The sequence below is a fragment of the Scyliorhinus canicula genome, chromosome 1, assembly GCF_902713615.1.
Source record: "Scyliorhinus canicula chromosome 1, sScyCan1.1, whole genome shotgun sequence".
In the NCBI taxonomy this organism is placed as follows: Eukaryota; Metazoa; Chordata; class Chondrichthyes; order Carcharhiniformes; family Scyliorhinidae; genus Scyliorhinus; species Scyliorhinus canicula.
In genome coordinates, this window is record NC_052146.1 from 219,672,139 (window position 1) to 219,692,221 (window position 20,083).

Below are 20,083 nucleotides of genomic sequence, written 5' to 3' on the forward strand. Positions count from 1 at the left end.
CACATTCGTGTTCAGCTGCCTTCCCTTCACAAAACCTGTCTGGTCCTCGTGCACAACCCCTGGCACACAGTCCTCTATCCTGGTGGCCAGGATTTTTGCCAGCACCTTGACATCTACGTTGAGGAGAGATATGGGCCTGTATGAACCACACTGCTGGGGGTCCTTGTCCCTCTTTAAAATTGACGAGATCAGCGCCCGCGACATCGTCAGGGGCAAAGTCCCCCCTTCCCACGCTTCATTAAGTGTCCGCAGCAGCAAGGGGCCCACTATGTCCACAAACTTTTTATAAAATTCCACCGGGAACCCATCCGGCCCCGGTGCCTTCCCTGACTGCATCTGCCCGATCCCCTTAACTAGCTCCTCCAGCTCAATCGGCGCACCCAACCCCTCCAACACCTTCGGGAAAGAAAGCACGTCGAGGAACCTCTCCATTCCCCTCCTCTCCCCCGTTGGCTTCGACCGGTACAGTTCCCCGTAAAAGTCCTTGAAGACCTCATTCACCTCTACCCCCTTCCGCACCACATTCCCACTCTTGACTCACTCCAGCAATTTCCTTAGCTGCATCCCGCTTGTGGAGCTGATGAGCCAGCATCCTACTCGCCTTTTCACCATGTTTGTACACTGCCCCTTGTGCCTTCCTCCACTGTGCCTCCGCCTTTCTAGTGGTCGGCAAATCAAATTTAGCCTGCAGGCTGCGCCTCTCCCCCAACAGTTCCTCCTCTGGTGCCTCTGCGTACCTCCTGTCTACCTCCAGCATCTTTCCCACCAGTCTATCCCTCTCGCTCCTCTCCCTGTGTGCCCGGATGGATATCAGCTCCCCACGAATCACTGCCTTCAGGGCTTCCCAGACCACCCCCACCTGAACCTCCCCTGTATCATTCACCTCGAGGTACCCCTCAATACTTGCCCAGACCCTCCTACACACCTCCTCCTCCGCCAACAACCCCACATCCAACCGCCACAACGGGCGCTGGTCCCGCACCTCCCCCATCTCCAACTCTATCCAATGCGGAGCGTGGTCGGAGATTGCAATGGCCGAATACTCGACCTCCTCCACTCTCGGAATCAGTCCCCTACTCACCACGAAGAAGTCTATCCGAGAGTAGACCCTATGTACGTGGGAGAAGAAAGAGTACTCGCGTGCCCTCGGCCTCACAAACCTCCATGGATCCACCCCACCCATCTGGTCCATAAACCCTCTCAGTACCTTGGCCGCCGCCGGCCTCCTACCCGTCCTAGAGCTGCACCGATCCAGTGAAGGATCGAACATCGTATTGAAGTCTCCCCCCCCCCCCAATGATCAGACCTCCCGCCTCCAGATCCGGGACCCGTCCCAACATAAGCCTCATAAAGCCCACATCGTCCCAATTTGGGGCATATACACTAGCAAGTACCACCTTCTCTCCCTGTAGCCTGCCCCTTACCATAACAAACCCTTATCCGCCACCACCTCCGATGCCTCAAACGACACATTTTTCCCCACCAGAATCGCCACTCCCCGGTTCTTCACATCCAACCCAGAGTGGAAAACCTGCCCCACCCATTCCTTCCTCAGACGGACCTGGTCCGCCACCTTCAGGTGGGTCTCCTGAAGCATTGCCACATCTGCCTTTAGCCCCTTCAGATGAGCAAGTACCCTCGACCGCTTCACCGGCCCATTCAATCCAGGTGACCAACCGAATCAGAGGGCGTCCCGCCCCCCTCCCCCGTCGACTAGCCATAGCCCGTCGCCTGCCCGCTCCAGGCCAACACCCTCTGCCCGACCCAGTCCCCACAGCGACAACACCTCACCTCTGTCCCACCAGCTCCTTCCTGATCCTACCAGCAGCAACCCGGTATTCCCCTTTCCCCCCCTCCCTTCCCCCCCAGGCTAGGAACCCTCCAAGCCGCGAACCGTCCTCCATTGTGCACATTCCATGTATAATTGACAGTTCTGTTACCATGTTGGGTAACCAAATGCTTTTCTCTTATGTAGAAACTATATAAAACTCTGAGTGAGGTGAAACTTGAGGTGGAGACGGTAATAAAAACTGGACGACACATTGTTCAGAAACAGCAGACTGACAACCCCAAAATGATGGACGAACAATTGACAGCCCTGAAACTCCTGTACAATGACATGGGTGCTCAGGTAAGCAGAATGAATGGTGCAAGCAGATATTGGGTGATTTAGCAATGACTAGTTAAAATGATTCAAAATGATCAATGTTGCTTTATTTAAAAGTGGGAATGTTTAATTTGGTAGTATAAAAACTCTTGAGTACAGTCAAGATGTTTAATTCAAATTTACATTTTTTCAGTCATAGGGATAGGAGAGGGTACTGTGAAATCAACATACACAATAAGGATTTTAGTTTAGTGCACATACAAGTGTAGAACTTGTTGGTGTTAATTGTAATCTTATTTTGACTTGCTAGCTTAGTTGCCTTTGACAAATTCTCTACAATATTAAAAGTAGCAGTTCAAAGTCATGAACTTAGCTTTTGTACATTAACTGAAGTATTTATTTTGTATGTTGATTGTGCTATTAGGAGAAAGCTCTAGAGGACAGTGGATAGCACTCTGTGCAAACTATTCTGTATGAAAAGAGCAAATCTTTCAATTGTCTTAAAATTACATTCCGTGCAACTGAAGTGTCTGAGACAATAGTCACTATTTTATTCTCTTTGGCCCCTACTATATCCCTAGAAATGGCTTTTAATTGTATACTTCTCTTGGGGTGATTTTGAATGGAAATGGGCTATTAATTTGGCCTCTGGTAAGGAAACATTAGCCAGGCTTCCCACTGCCATTGCCATCTACTGTTGGAAAATACTTCTGAGTGAACCTTGGCTGCAGGCAGATAAAGGCTGGATGTTGGAGTTCTGTGATGATAAATAGTCTGTCAGTATTAACAGTCTGATGACCCATGAAAAACAAACATGTGGAAGGCCCGGGGAAATGTTTGATGCCTGCCTAGTCATTGAGCTAAATAATACCATTGAGTTAGGGAAGGAGGAAAACAGTAAGAGAACAGAACCAGATTCTCCTTAGGAGATTAGTGTCTTGATAAGAAATTAATTCTTTCTTTGTGCTGTGTAAACTTGGAAATGGTAACATTTAAAATAAACTACTGGTGCTGCTAACTCGGAAAACTTGATCAGCTTGACTATGCCCAGCTCTTCCAATCTCTTGGACTCTTGTACTTCTGTGATTCACCATATATGGTATTTGTCTAACTCTGAAGGACTTGGGCGTCAAATCCAGATTGACATAGATTTTGGCTTTGACCTCTTTAAGCTGGCCTAGTTCCTTGTGAAATATGTCTTCATACCTCCTGGATATTTTGGAGGACACCATTGGATATTTTGAACATTTCCAGCCAATTGAGCCTAACCTGTAACCAATCTCTTCCCATCAGACTGGGTCTATGCCCTTCTGCAACACCTGCACTTTGTATGCCACTATGGTGTTGGTGGTTTCAAAAAACATATGATGAGTGGAAAGAGCACAAGAGAATCAGCAACTTGCCGCCAACCATGCTGTGTGCCGCTTCTTCAGCGCAATTAAAGCCATCTGTGGTCCGACTACCCAGGGACCCATCCCACTGGAGCCAAAAACTGAGAAGTGTTAATCAAAGACAGGGAGACAGTCAACTAATGCCCCCTGAAGAGAGGGCACTTCGAAAACCTCCTTAATGAAAGCACAGCCTTCGGCGAAATACCCTCCACGCCAAACCACAACGCGCACCCGCCACCATCTCAGGGCAGCCCCAGCTCGTTGTGAAGTCGAAAAGGCCAAAGGACGCCTGAAGAACAACAAGACCTCTGGCGCAGATGGAACCTCCACAAAGTATTAAAATGCAGTGGAGAGGCATCTTTTTGATATTTTTCAAAGTTTTCACATTTTACATTGCACATTTTTAGTTTGAACATTGCGTTACAGGTGTCGTACCCACAAGTAGTATTTTACAAAGGCAATTGGGGGTCAGTTCGAGTTTATCCAAGAGTGAAATTGAAAAGTCAACCAAAGTATGAAAAGACGAGGCTCGCTCTACATATTTACATTTGCCTGCTTTGTTTCCCTTCGGTGACTGTGGGCCTTATTTGGCTGTTGTTGGCCTCCGCTTCAGCAGAGGGAGGAGCCAAGTACTAGGTTTTGGAGCTTTGATATGAGCTTGGCTGGGATCATGGTTTTGAAGGCGGCGCTGTAGTCAATAAATAGGAGTCTGATGTAGGAGTCCTTCTTGTCGAAATGCTTCAGGGATGAGTACAGGGCCAGGGAGGTGGCGTCTGCTGTTATGGCGGTATGCGAATTGTAGTGGGTCTAGGCATTCTGGGAGTATGGAGTTGATGTGACCAACCTCTCGAAGCACTTCATTACGATGTCAAGACCACCGAACATTAGTCATTAAGTCACGCTGCCTCATTCTTCTTTTCCATCGGTATGATGGTGGTCTTCTTGAAGCAGGTGGGGACCTTGAAATGGAGTAGGGAGAGGCTGAAGATGTCCGCGAACACACACGCCAGTTGGTCCGCGCAGGATCTGAGTGCACGACAAGGGACCCCGTCTGGGCCCGTCGCCCTCCGGGGGTTCACTTTCAAGAAGGCCAATCTGACTTCAGAAGCTGTGAGGGTGGGTGTGGGTGAGTCTGGGGCTGCTTGGGCAGTCGACAGCCGTTTGATGGTTTCCTGCTCGATCCGAGCATAGAAAGCATTGAATTCATTGATTCCGCTCGGCTTCGCTTTGTAGGGCATTATGTTGCTTAAGCCTTGCCACAACCGACGAGAGTCTGGTACGCTAGTCTGTGATTCTAGCCAGGCCTGATATTGTCTCTTGGCATTCCTGGTGACTTTGTGGAGGTCATATGGAAAGTCTGCTCTCCCACTGTGGTCACCGAAGCCACGGTGTCGACTTCTATTTTTAGGGGTTTGCCGTTTACCCCTAAGACAATTTCAATCGGGGCCGTCTCATTCAATTGGACTGCATTCAAGCGATACATTACATGTTCTTAAGAGCTCTTCTCCACTCTGTTCAATGGAGCTGTGGACTTGCATTGGTGCGCTTTGCCTAGCGCGGCAATGTGATTACATTTGGACCTGTGTTTACATTGGAAACACACAAACTCTTGGACAGGACTGGTCTCCTGGGCATGGTTTCTTCCTCTTCCCCCCCCCCCCCATTAAAAACAATAACAGTCCACCTCTGGCTTATGTTGATGCTCCTTGTTTTCCCCATTCCTTTCACTCCGGTCTGGTCCCGAGGACTGTGTCTGGCTCTGCTGCACCTGTTGATCTTGCTACGCACCTCCCGACCATACCGCATCATACTTGGTTTATCTCTCCTTCAGCCACTCTTTGGAACTGAGTGGTATCTTTTTTGGTGCACTCCATCAGCTGGGCAATCTCAATTGCCTTTTCCAACGTTAGTGGTTTCAGCCAGGATCGTCTTCTGATTATTGAGGTTTTGGATCCTACAAACCAACCTTTGCTTTAGTTTTAGGATCATACACCCTTGGTCTAGATTCCCCAGCAGGGGGAATAGTTGTGCAGCATGCCACCTAATTGCGGTCCTGAACTCTCAGTGCTCAGCAAGCTGCCAAAGCCTAGCCATGAAAACAGCTGAGATAGACTCTCTCCTCCAAATCAGAAGTACAAAGGGACTTGGGAGTCCTAGGTCCAGATTCTCTTAAGGTTAACATGCAGGTTCAGTCGGCAGTTAAGAAGGCAAATGCAGTGTTAGCATTCATGTCGAGAGGGCTAGAATACAAGAGCAGTGGTTTTCTTAGGCTGTATAAAGGCTCTGGTCAGACCACATTTGGAGTATAGTGAGCAGTTTTGGGCCCTGTATCTAAGGAAGGATGTGCTGGTCTTGGAAAGGGTCCAGAGGTGGTTCACAAGAATGATCCCTGGAATGAAGAGCTTGCCTGGAATGAGGAGCTGTTGAGGTCTTTATTAAAGAAAATATTTTTAATACCTTTACATGTGACCAGTGAGGTTCTATGATATTTGCAGGTCCTTTTCATAAATTTTACCAGAATCCACTAAAATTAGGCCACACGAATGGTATATTTATAGCAGCTGATGTATATCATATCAAAATGCTGTGTACATCAAATGTTTTTCAAGCTGAATGATGATTCAGAATCTGTTATGCCATTCATTTAGTTCACGGCCAATATGTACCTCAACTCCATTTATTTAGTCTTTGCTCTATATCTCTTGGTACTCTTGAATAAAAATCTCAGTCTTGACTAGTTCAATTGATTGAGAAAGAATGTGTTCCATATTTCACCGCCCTTTGATGGGTGGTACCACGGTAGCATAGTGATTAGCACAATTGCTTCACAACTCCAGGGTCCCAGGTTCAATTCCCGGCTTGGGTCACTGTCTGTGCGGAGTCTGCACGTTTTCCCCATGTCTGCGTGGATTTCCTCCGGGTGCTCTGGTTTCCTCCCACAGTCCACAGATGTGCAGGTTAGGTGGATTGGCCCTGCCAAATTGCCCTCAGTGTCCAAAATTGCCCTTAGTGTTGGGTGGGGTTGCTGGGTTACGGGGATAGGGTGGAGGTGTGGACTTGGGTAGGGTGCTCTTTCCAAGAGCCGGTGCAGACACGATGGGCTGAATGGCCTCCTTCCGCACTGTAAATTCTATGATTGGGTGCAAATGTACTTACTGATTTCAGTTTTAAGTGGCTTTGCTTTAGTTTTAAGATCATGCACCCTTGGTCTAGATTCCCCAGCAGAGGGAATAGTTTATTTATCTATCTAATTGCAACCGTTTGTCATTTTAAATACAATAATTAGATTACCTTTCAACTATGTCAACTGAAGGCCATAAGCACTAAAGCAATAGGAGCAGAAGCAAGCCAAATAGCACATCAAACCTGCTGTGTAATTAAGTAAGTCACAGCTAAACCTGAACATCAATTCCACTTTTTTGCCCTATCCCCATGCAGAATCATAGATTGATTACACCACAGAAGACCACTTAGCCAGCTGAGCCGGTGCTGCCCTTTGTCTGTACAGACCATGGGCCATGTCTCAAAACAATGCACTCCTGTAGATCTCTCCTTGGGAGGTATTTGAAATTTGCACCATTGTTGGTTTTGAGACCATTTGTCACAAAAAAAATCAATATTCTAACCTCCAAAAAGTGAGCATTTTGTGGATTAGATTGTTACAAACATACAGAAATCGCATGAAAACCCAGAGTGATTGGTTACCTGAAAGAAAGACTGAGAATGTTGGAAAACCTTGCAGCATGGGCCACCAAGAGCTGTGATAGCTGAAGGAGAAGGTCTTGAGAGCTGGGCCAAGCAGAATCGGGAGGTGAGGCAAGGTAGGAAGGTTGTGGTATTCGTATATACCAGGGCGTCATGGTGGAGCTGGCAAGATGGCAGCCGGCCTATAATAGGGTGAAGCCAGTGCTTTATAAGAGTAATGGCATAGGTTTAATATGTAGGTTTAATAAGAATGGGGAGGTCACGCCGCCGTTGGTTTGGGAGGCGCTGAAGGCGGTGGTGAGGGGCGAGATCATCTGATATAAGGCGCAGGTGGATAGGGAGGCAAGAGAGGCACGGCAGCGGCTAGTATATTAAATCTTGGAGGTTGATGGGAAGTATGCCGAAGATCCTACTCCGGAGCTTTTGATCAATAAAAAGGAACTGTGGAAGCAGTTTGACCTTTTAAAGCAATACCTAGTTGAGGCTGGGGGAGGGTTTGGTGTGCGAGTATGGGGAGGCGGCCAGTCGCTTGCTGCCAGGACAGCTCCACTGGCAGACAGCCACGCGAGAGATTGTTCAGGTCTGAGATGGGGCACGGGTGCTGGTGGTAGCGCCGGAGCAGATGAACCAAGGCAATTGGGGAGTTTTATAAGAGGTTGTATGGATTGGAGCCTTCGGGGGATGAGCCGGATATGAGGGAGTTCTTGGAGAGGCTGGGGTGTCCCAGAGGAGGAGAGGGCAGGGTTGGAGGACCAGTGGGGATTGAGGAGGTTCGGACAGCAAGGGATAAGATGCAAAAGGGTTAAGCATCAGGGCCAGATGGGTTGCCGATGGAACTTGATAATAAATATTTGGATAGGCTGGTGCTGCTGTTGGTGGAGATGTTTGAGGACACAGTGGCTTAGGGGGCGTTCCCTGAGACGATGGGACAAGCATCTATTTTGCTGTTGTTAAAAAAGGATAAGGATCTGGTGGATTATGGGATGCATCGGCCAATATCCTCGTTAAACGAGAATGTCAGATTCTTACCAAAGTGTTGCCGCTTAGGTTGGAGGAATGTCTTCCGCAGGTGATTAGGGAGGATCAGAGGGAGTTTGCAAAGGGGTAGGCAGTTGTCCTTGAATGTGTGGCACTTGTTAAACATGGTGCTCTCATCATCAGAAGTAGGGGAGCTGGAGGTGGTGGTAGCGCTGGAGAAGGCGTTTGATCGAATAGCGTAGAGTTATTTGTTTGCGGTGTTGGAGCGGTTTGGGATTGTGCTTAAATTCATGGTGAGGGTCAAATTGTTATACAAGGAACCAAAGGCAAGTGTTCATACAAATGAGGTGAACTCAGGATATTTTCAGCTGCATAGAGGAACAAGACAGGGGTGCCCTATTTCGCCCCTTTTTGCACTGGTGACTCTAGCCCTTGACCATCGTGCTGGAGTGCTCGAGAAAAAGGGGGTGGGGAAGGGGAGCATAAGGTGTCCCTGTATGCCGACGACCTTTTGTTGTATATTTCAAACCTGGGCCCCAAAATGGGGGATATAATGGCGCTGCTCAGGTGATTTGTAGCTTTTCAGGATATCAATTGAATTCGGAGAGGAGCGGGCGCTTTTTGGTTTCCTCTCTCAGGTCGGGAGCTGGCTTGTGGTGGGATTGCTGTTTCGTGTGGCGACTACTCACTGCAGGTATAGGTGGCTCGGGGCTGGGTCTGGCTCCGTAAATTGAATTTTACGAGCCTGGTGGATAGGATCGAGGCAGATTTGTTGAGGTGGGACAACCTTCCCCTATCATTAGCAGGCCAGGTGCAGGTGGTAAAGATGAATATCTTGCAGCGGTTTTTCTTTTTATTCCAGTGCTTTCTGGTCTTTGCTGAAGGTATTTCTTATGGGGGTGAATTCGGAAGCCTGTGCTCCAGAAAGGGCGGATTTGGCTCTTCTGAATCTGATGTATTACTATTGGGCGGCGAACGAAGCGAACATGCAGGGCTGGGGTAGATAGCTGGAGGCAATGCCGGTGAGGATGGTGGCAGGCTCTTGTAGGGGATCGGGGTTGCAGGCGCTGGCAATGGCGTCACTCCCGTTTTCCCTCGGGAAATACATGGGTAGTCCGGTGATGGTAGCCACGCTGAAAATATGGAGGCAATTTCGGCAGCATTTTAAGTTGGATGCGGGGTTGAAGCTGATGCCAGTTTGAGAGAATCACGTATTCGAGACTGGATGCTAGGTTTTGGGGATGGGAGATGCGGGGGATGATGGAAATGAAGGGTGATTTGCGGGTTTGGAGGAGTTTGGAATTCTGCAGGGGGGAGCCTTTAGATTTTTGCAAATGCGGGACTTTGCCAGGAAGGTTTTCAAGATGTTTCCGGTGACACCTCCCTCCTTGTTGTTGGAGGGGGTGTTGTTGGTGATGGGGCTGGAGGGGTGGGTCATCTCGGTGATTTATGGGAAGATTTTGGAGGAGGATATGGCATCACTGGAGGGGATTAAGGCCAAGTGGTAGGAAGCGCTAGGGGTGACATTGGAGGAGGTGTTATGGTGCGAGGTGTTACGGAGGGTGAATGTCTCAATCTCGTTTGCTGACCTGCGTTTAATACAGTTAAAGGTGGTGCACAGCGCACATCTGACGAGGTCAAGGATGAGCCGGCTGTTTGAAGGTGTGGAGGACACTTGCGGGCGGTGTGGAACAGGTCGGTCAACCATGTACATGTGTTCTGGTCCAGCCAGAAGTTGGAGAAATTTTGGGGGTTATTTTTCAGCACCATATCGGCGATTTGCACTTGGATTTGAAGCCCAGCCCCCTGGGGGCCATATTTGGAGTGTCAGACTTGCCAGAGCTGTAGAAGGGAGCGCTGGCAGACGCTTTAGCCTTTTCTTCGCTGATTGCTCGCAGGCAAGTCCTGTTGGAGTGCAGGTCAGCCTCTCCACCCAGTGCCTCAGTATGGCTTGGAGACCTGATGGAGTTCCTGTATTTGGAAAAGGGTAAGCCTATCTTGAGGGGACGGTTGAGGGGTTCCACAAGAGATGGTGTCTTCACTTTAACGTGTTGGTTACGATCAGCAGCTTTGGGGGGGGGGGGAGTCTATTTTCTGAGTTATTGGGGTATTGATTGGTAACATGGGAAGGGGCTTCTGTTGTTCTTGTTGTTTGCATTGTTTTGTTCTATGTTTAAATGTTAAAAACAAATAAAAATATTTTCCAAAAAATAATCTGAGAATAGTCGAACCTTTCACATGCTTTGTTCTTGCCTTCCAGGTCACTGAGGGTAAACAAGATTTAGAAAAAGCCTTGCAACTATCTTGCAAGTGGAAGAGTGAGACCAATTCACTTTCAGAGTGGTTGACAGCTACAGAAGACGAAGTGATCCAAAGGTCATCTGCAAGGGGCATGCCTGTTAACTTGGATTCAGAAATCAAATGGTCGAGAGTAAGTATTTTTTTTCATCTCCTGAGTAAGGATGAGAACCCTTTTGCACTTTTCTCCAACTCACTTGCTGGCAGATGGATGTCATGCAGGTATAAATTGTAGTTTGAGGCTTCATATTTAAAGAGGGTTGCTTAGCTCTTTATACAATCAATGTGAATTTATTAAAAATAAATAACTTTTTTTTGCAGCTAATTCTGAAGGAATTGGAGGTGAGGAAAACTGAACTGAGTAGTATCACTGAGAGTAGTGCTGCACTTCAGGGTCTGATAGAGGGCAGTGAACGTGTTCTGGAGAATAACCTGTGCACACTGAACGCCGTTTGGAACAGGGTCCGCACTCTGACACAGGGGTGGTGTGACAGACTGCTGGTAAGTAATGTCACAGCATATGGTTGACAGGTAACTTTGGCAAAGTGATGATGTGGAAGACTGCTGGTAAATAATTATATGGCAAGTGGTTAACAGCTCACATCAACCAAACTTGATAAAATTACTTGCATCAGTTCAGTCTTGTTGGAGACCAGCAAAGAGCTCATGTTTGTTTGACTGTCCATATTATGTATTACAGTAATACTGAAATACTTGAACAGAAATTTGCATTAAGGGAGGTATGATTACTGGAGGCATTAAGGCTAGTTGTGGGAATACAATTTGTAGGAGCTCTTATTAGACTGTCAGTCTGATGAGTGGGTGATTCAGGTTGACTAATGGCTTTTCTATTGCAAACATATATTACCTTGCTTATCTATGCCTGGGCATTTTGAATATGAAATAAAATGCAATTCCTGCAATTGTGCAATACTCAGACTAAATTATGGATTTTGATTTCCTGGCTATCCATGTAAGCTGCTTTAATATCAATACCTCAGAGTAGTAGACCCAAATTTCTGTCGGTTCAAAGTATTAAATTTCATGATTTGTATGTTTTGAGGATTGAATTTTTAAATGCAAGGTAATTGAAACTCAAATTCACAAATTATCAGATCAACAATGTATTTACACATCAAAGGTATTTCCATGTGTATTTACAAGCTGTGGCATACCTTGCTTTTATCTCAGGAGATGTGCCGGAACCCTCAAGATCCTGGAAAGTACAGGGGATCTGGAGCAGTTAAATAATAATGGTTTATGAAATATAGTGTTAAATTAGTGGGAATAGCTTTGTTTAATCCTTACACAGGAAAAGTTTTTGTTTTAAACCTGAAATCTTAAGGTAGTACATGGTGTCATTCTTTTGGGTTTCAAATTTCTTTTAAAAAGTTAATGGTTGGCCATGAAACCGTCATATAAGAGTTGTACCATCAATGATTTTGGAACTTCTGAAGCCAGAGAGAACTGAAACTATTAAAAACCATAATTAATCATGGGGAAAGGGACAAAAGACTTTTAATTAGATAATGACTTTCATGGGCTCAGATCATCCCACAGTACAGCCAAAGAAGTACTGTTTGAAGTGTACTTACTGTTGAAATGTAGCAACTCCGGGAAAGAAAGGTTCTGATTGATTCAAGAGAAATCCAACAAAGAACAAAGAAAATTACAGCACAGGAACAGGCCCTTCGGCCCTCCCAGCCTGGGCCGATCCAGATCCTTTATCTAAACTTGTCGCCTATTTTGCAAAGATCTACTTCCCTCTGTTCCCCGCCCGTTCATATATCTGTCTAGATGCATCTTAAATGATGCTATCGTTTCCGCCTCTACCACCTCCGCTGGCAAAGCATTCCAGGCACCCACCACCCTCTGCGTAAAAAACTTTCCACGCACATCTCCCTTAAATTTTCCCCCTCTCGCCTTGAAATTGTGACCCCTTGTAATTGACACCCCCACTCTTGGAAAAAGCTTGTTGCTATCCACCCTGCCCATACCTCTCATAACTTTGTTGACCTCAATCAGGTCCCCCCTCAGTTTAAAAAAAGATTACATTTCACATAATTATAAACCAATTTTAAATTGTGCAAACATATTTAAATGAATACAAATATATAGAACATAGAATAGTACTGCACAGAACAGGCCCTTCGGCCCTCGATGTTGTGCCGAGCCTTGTCCGAAACCAAGATCAAGCTATCCCACTCCCTGTCATTCTGGTGTGCTCCATGTGCCTATCCAATAACCGCTTGAAAGTTCCTAAAGTGTTCGACTCCAATATCACAGCAGGCAGTCCATTCCACACCCTAACCACTCTGAGTAAAGAACCTACCTTGGACATCCCTCCTATATCTCCCACCCTGAACCTTATAGTTATGCCCCCTTGTAACAGCTACATCCACCCGAGGAAATAGTCTCTGAACGTCCACTCTACCTATCCCCCTCATCATCTTATAAACCTCTATTAAGTCGCCTCTCATCCTCCTCCACTCCAAAGAGAAAAGCCCTAGCTCCCTCAACCTTTCCTCATAAGACCTATCCTCCAAACCAGGCAGCATCCTGGTAAATCTCCTTTGCACCCTTTCCAATGCTTCCACATCCTTCCTATAGTGAGGTGACCAGAACTGCACACAGTACTCCAAATGTGGTCTCACCAAGGTCATGTACAGTTGCAGCATAACCCCACGGCTCTTAAACTCAAGCCCCCGTTAATAAATGCTAACACACTATAGGCCTTCTTCACGGCTCTATCCATTTGAGTGGCAACCTTTAGAGATCTGTGGGCACGAACCCCAAGATCTCTCTGTTCCACAACATTCCTCAGAACCCTGCCATTGACCCTGTAATCCGCATTCAAATTTCTCCTACCAAAATGAATCACCTCGCACTTATCAGGGTTAAACTCCATCTGCCATTCTTCGGCCCAGCTCTGCATCCTATCAATGTCTCTTTGCAGCCTACAACAGCCCTCCACCTCATCCACTACTCCACCAATCTTGGTGCCATCAGCAAATTTACTGACCCACCCTTCAGCCCCCTCCTCCAAGTCATTGATAAAAATCACAAATAGCAGAGGACCCAGCACTGATCCTTGTGGTACCCCGCTGGTAACTGGTCTCCACTTTGAACATTTTCCATCCACCACCACCCTCTGTCTGCTATGTGATAGCCAGTTACTTATCCAATTGGCCAAATTTCCCTCTGTCCCACACCTCCTTACTTTCTTCATGAGCCGACCATGGGGAACCTTATCAAACGTCTTATTAAAATCCATGTATACGACATCAATGCTCTACCTTCATCTACACACTTAGTTACCTCAAAGAATTCAATCAAATTTGTGAGGCAAGACTTACCCTTCACAAATCTATGTTGACTATCCCGGATTAAGCTGCATCTTTCCAAATGATCATAATCCTATCCTTCAGGACCTTTTCCATTAACTTCCTGACCACTTGAAGTAAGATTAACCGGCCTATAATTACCAGGGTCATTCCTATTCCCTTTCTTGAACAGAGGAACAACATTTGCCATTCTCCAGTCCTCTGGCGCTATCCCCGTGGACAGAGGACCCAAAGATCAAAGCCAAAGGCTGTGCAATCTCATCCCTTGACACCCAAAGAATCCTAGGATATATCCCATCTGGCCTAGGGGACTTGTCGACCCTAAGGTTATTTCAAAATTGCTAATATATCCTTCCTCAGAACATGTACCTCCTCCAGTCCACCCGCCTGTATCACACTCTCATCCTCAAAAACATGGCCCCTCTCCTTGGTGAACACCAAAGAAAAGTATTCATTCAACGCCTGTCCTATCTCTTCTGACTCCATGCACAAGTTCCCACTACTGTCCTTGACCGGCCCTAACCTCACCCTGGTCATTCTTTTATTTCTCACATAAGAGTAAAAAGCCTTGGGGTTTTCCTTTATCCGACCCGCCAAGGCCTTTTAATGCCCCCTCCTAGCTCTCCTAAGCCCTTTTTTTTAGCTCGTTCCTTGTTACCTTGTAACCCTCAAGCGACCCAACTGAACCTTGTTTTCTCATCTTTACATATGCTTCCTTTTTCCTCTTGACAAGATATTCAACCTCTTTTGTGAACCATGGTTCCCTCACACAGCCAATTTCTCCCTGTCGGACAGGGACATATCTATCAAGGACACGTAGTATTTGTTCTTGAACAAGCTCCACTTTTCATTTGTGCCTTTCCCTGACACTTTCTGTTCCCATCTTATGCTCCTTAATTCTTGCCTAATCGCATCATAATTACCCCTCCCCCAATTATAAACCTTGCCCTGCCGTATGGCCCTATCTCTCTCCATTGCAATAGTGAAAGACACCGAATTGCGATCACTATCTCCAAAGTGCTCTCCCACAAACAAATCTAACACTTGGCCCCGTTCATTACCTAGTACAAAATCCAATGTGGCCCCACCTATTGTCGGCCTATCCACATATTGTGTCAGGAAACCCTCCTGCACACACTGTACAAAAACTGCCCCCTACCGAACTGTTTGACGTATAGAGGTTCCAATCAATATTTGGAAAGTTAAAGTCACCCATGACAGCTACCCTGAGACCTCCACACCTATCCATAATCTGTTTTGCAATTTCTTGCTTCACATCTCTATTACTATTTGGGGGCCTGTAGAAAACTCCTAACAATGTGACTGCTCCTTTCCTATTTCTAACTTCAGCCCATATTACCTCAGTAGGTAGATCCCCCTTGAACTACCTTTCTGCAGCCGTTAAACTATCCTTGATTAACAATGCCACTCCTCCACCTCTTTTACCATCTTCCCTACTCTTACTGAAACATCTATACCCCGGAACTTCCATAAACCATTCCTGTCCCTGTTCTAACCATGTCGCTGTAATGCCCACAACATCGTAGTCCCAGGTACCAATCCACACTCCAAGTTCACGTACCTTATTCTGGATGGTCCTTGCATTGAAGTAGACACACTTCAACCCACCTTCCTGTCTGCTGGTATACTCCTGCAACCTTGATAGCCTCCTCGGTACCTCACTACTCTCAACACTGGCTATGCAGGGTTAAACCTCTAGATAAAATAGAAACATACATCTGTCTGCATATTTGGTTATATTTATACATTAGAGTTGCTTTTTTAATTAATTAAGATAAATGCATTATTTATCAAATGGACTTGGATAACCACAGTGAAAGATGAGGCTAATTGCTGCGAGCTCTTATCTTGTATCCCTGCGTGTTCCCCGTTTCCTCTTCAAATTCTTATCCAATTCATTTTTAAGTGCTGTTATTAGCCTCTGCCTCCATAGCTGTTTGTGGGAAAGTAGCCCTTGTTCTAAAGCCCTCTGTGAAAACATTTCTTTGACTTTCCATCTTGAATGATAATACTCAATTGGTACCAAGTAAGTTACTGATTCGTCAACCAATCCCAACAATCTTTCACTTTCTCAAAAGTTCTATTAAATTTGTCTTAATTACGTTGTTAGTGAGAAAAGCACCCATCTTAATACCTTTATAAATTCTCATCCCTGGCATCATTCCATGACCATATCTCCAATATTCTTCTTCTAATGGGGTGTCTAGAACTGAATGCAATCTTCTAACTCTGTTCTGTATATTATGCTTGTGTATACAGTAATATTTGGAACAAATATACCTAATATATAGCTTTCAACATGCTGCAAAGTCATATATTTGATGACCTCACATTGCCCTGAAAATTAAGAGCTTCCACTCAGAATAAAGGAGAAAGATATTTATTGATGTAGAGAGAAACAAACTCTTAAAAGGAAAACTTGGCATGGTTTCAGAATGGCATGTATCACATTTTCTTCTGCAATCTGTCATTCTCCCAGTTCTCATGGTGCCTTTCCTAAGAGGGAAGATTAGATTGAGAAGTAATGTAAATTGCTTCTTCATTTCAAAAACTTCTGATGTTCTTCAATATTTTTCTTTTCAAATAGTTATCCACTTTCCTTTGAAATTATATTCTTGCTCTCTCCCACATTTGTGGTAAAGCATCCCATGTTCTAATAATTTTGTGAAAATTTAAGTTTTCATCCATGTACTTCCAGTGATTGTTTAATTTCCATATGAACAGTGCAGAATATATTACTCTCCTTGTGGAATGCCATTTTTAGGGCATTGTCCCGAGGACTCTGATTGGGGGCTACCGACAGAGCAAAACATACATGAGGCTCACAGGGTCAGAGGCTAACACTGCATTTAGTAGTGTGATAGGTGCCATACTACCCACCATCTTTGTGGCTTACACAACTACTGAGGCAATGGGTGAAGGTCTTTTTGCAACTGGAAAGCTTTTTCCAGCGTGGCTCAGCACTAGGCCCCTGTTTGTGATGTATGTTAATGATTCAATCTTGTATGTAGGGGGACATGATCAAAAAGTTTGCAGACAACACAAAAATTGACTGTGAGATTGACATTGAGCAAGGAAGGTGTAGACTGTAGAAGGATATGAATGGACAGATCAGGTGGGCAGGAACATGGCACGTGGAATTTACCCCGTAAAGTATGAAGTGATGCTTTTGGGAATGTCAAACAGGACAAAGGAATACAGAATAAATGGAAGGATACTGAGAGGTATAAAGGAAGTGAGGAAACTTGGGCGTGTTTGTCCACAAATTCCTGAAGGTAGCATGATAGGTTGATAAGGTGGTTAAGAAGACATATAAAATCCTTTCCTTTGTTAGCTGAGGCATATAAGAGCAGGGAGATTGTGCTGGAACTATATACCAGATAGGCCACAAGTTGAAAACTGCATATAATTCTGGTCAACTAATTCCAGAAAGCAGGTAATTGCAGCAGAGGGTACAGAAGAGATTTGCGAGGATGTTGTCAGGACTGGGAAATTGCAGGTATGAAGAAATATTGGCTAGGCTGGCATTATTTTCTTTGGAACAGAAATGAAAATTGCATAAGGAGGCTGAGGGAAGATTAGATTGAGATGTACAATGTTGTGAAGGGCCTGGATTGCGTGGATGGGAAGGACTATTTCTCCAGCAGAGAGTTCAGTGACTAGGGTACATAGATATGGATGGCATGATAACATAGTGGTTAGCACTGCTGCCTCACAGTGCCAGAGACCCGGGTTTGATTCCGACCTCGGATGATTATGCGCGGTTTGCACATTCTCCTTGTGTTTGTGTTTGTTTCCTCCGTTTTCCTCCCACAGTCCAAAGATGTGCAGGTTAGGTGGATTGACCATGCTAAATTGCCCTTGGTTAAGTTCAGTTAAGGGATCAGGGTGGGGCTTGGGCCGAGGTAGGGTGCTCTTTCAGACAGTCGGTGCAGACTTGATGTGCTGAACGGCCTCATTCTGCACTGTAGGAATTCTATGATTAAAGTGATAAGTAGAAAGATTAGAAGGGAGGGCGGTAGAGATCTGGAACTCACTCTTAAATGGGTAGCAGTGGTAGAAACCCCCACTTATTTAAAAGATGTCTGGATATGAAAATGAAATGAAAATCGCTTATTGTCACAAGTAGGCTACAATGATGTTACTGTGAAAAGCCCCTAGTCGCCACATTCCGGCGCCTGTTCGGGGAGGCTGCTACGTGAATTGAACCGTGCTGCTGGCCTGCCTTGGTCTGCTTTAAAAGCCAGCGATTTAGCCCAGTGTGCTAACCAGTGTGCTCCTGGAATGGAGCAAGTGCTGGAAAATGGGATTGGGCAGGGGTCTCATTTTCGACTGTCGCAGACATGATCTACACAGAGGCTTCCTGTCCAGTAAATTTTTCTACATTTTCCTAATTTTTCTAAATATCTGAAAAGGCAGTATATGCAGGCATGTGGGGAAAAGGCAGGGGAGTGGCCACATGGGAATTATGTCTTGGAGGCAATACACACACGATGGACCAAATGGCAGTCTTCTGTGATGTAGCAATTCTATGATTCTAATTAATTAAAACCATCCTGTTGTTGCTTTAATCTAGTGGTGTTCTGTGGTTGTCAGGAAATTATGCAAAACTCTTTCCAGCCCTTTAGTATTTTTTTCTCAATGATCTTTATCCTAAATGGTCGATGTGGTGGAAAACCCTCACTCAGTGGTGTTAACAGCTTCAAGTTTTTGTAAAACATGTCACTTTATATCATGACCATGAAGATTTAATTCCATTGTAAACATGTATATTTAATAATACTTCTGGATGGTGTGAGAATGCTGCTATGAAGTGTTACTGTAAACTTATATCATAGTGAATGCTTTGTACTGTCACCATCTTCAATGGTTTTCACAATGCAACAGCCATGTGAACTGTTCATATCCTGTCGTTTTCGACATTGTAATGATTTACTTTGCTACTTTATATTGGAGTTCTGGACAGTTTTTGTCATTTCTTTCTTTGTAGGATTACCAAAACCAGATGGAAGGCTTTGATCAAAATGTTGCACACATAAGCACCTGGCTGTATCAAACTGAAATTTTGCTTGATGAGATCGATAAGAAGTCAGACAATGAAAGGGAAGAAATACTTCAGGTAAAAATTACCGCAATACTGGCAGATTTCTCAGTGGGGGAAATTTATATTCTCTATGTTCTCAGAGGCCAATGTTATTCAAAGTGTTATATTCCATCCCACGACCACCATCTCAGTGTAACTCCTTTTTGCCACTGTTGAAACACTTTTGAAACACCGTGCAACCAGCAGCAAACATCCCCACTTTTGACCTCATATTTCTGGAAAGGTTATTGATAAAGTAGCTGAAGATATTTGGACCTTGGATACTATGCTGAGGAACTCCTACAGCAATGTTCTGGGGCTTAGATGATCAACCTCCATTAACCCTTTTCTGCTAGGTATGACTTCAACCAGTGGAGAATTTTAATGCCCGGTGAGTTATGCTTGGGTACCATGGTGCTATGCGGCCAAATGTTGTTGTAATGTCGAAGGCAGTATTTCGAACCTCACCTCTGTAATTCAGCTCTTCTGTTCATGTTTGAACCAAGGCTATAATGGGATCAGGAGCTGAATGGCTCTGGTGGAACTGAAACAGAGAATCACTGAACATGAGATCTATGTAAGCAAATCTCCCACATCCCGCTACAAGTCCCAATATTGTTATGAGTAGAGTGCTATACTGGACCAGAAATGTCCAGATCCTATCCATTCACCCAGTTGTAAAGGTCTCAGAATTCTCCCTGCACCTATAAATATTTGATAATAATTTATCACCTTAAAATGCATAGTATTCTACTGTTTCCTTTCGTTCCACATGGTTGCACGTTTTGGGAAGAAGTTAGTAATGGAACACATGCCATTTAAAATAACTTGGTAATTCTTCATAATTACTGCAATGTTGGTGAATTATGAATGCTCTCTGGGCTCTTTCAAATCTATATGGAGACTCTCCAGAAGTTGGAAAAATGTAACTGTTGAAACTACTTTTGCAGCGTTTTCAGACTGAACTGGATGGAATCAGTTTGCAAGTTGATGATGTACGTGACCAAGCTATTTCGCTCATGAACAATAATGGCACAATGTGCCGTGAAGTGGTGGAACCAAAGCTCATTGAATTGAATCGCAATGTTGGGAGAGTTTCTCAGCACATCAAATCAGCAAAAGTGAGTAGTTGTAAAAGCACAATTGCTGGCTGAAA

The 20,083-nt window shown here is 45.1% G+C and overlaps 1 protein-coding gene across 1 annotated transcript in view; it reads left to right on the top strand.

Moving 5' to 3' along the window:
* Window positions 1-20,083, top strand: part of utrn (utrophin) — a 560,528-nt gene that overhangs the window by 217,692 nt on the left and 322,753 nt on the right. Inside the window, 5 exon segments of the mRNA XM_038808060.1 lie at window positions 1,976-2,131; window positions 10,442-10,612; window positions 10,801-10,980; window positions 18,835-18,963; window positions 19,878-20,048. Coding sequence (XP_038663988.1) covers window positions 1,976-2,131; window positions 10,442-10,612; window positions 10,801-10,980; window positions 18,835-18,963; window positions 19,878-20,048 — 807 coding nt within the window.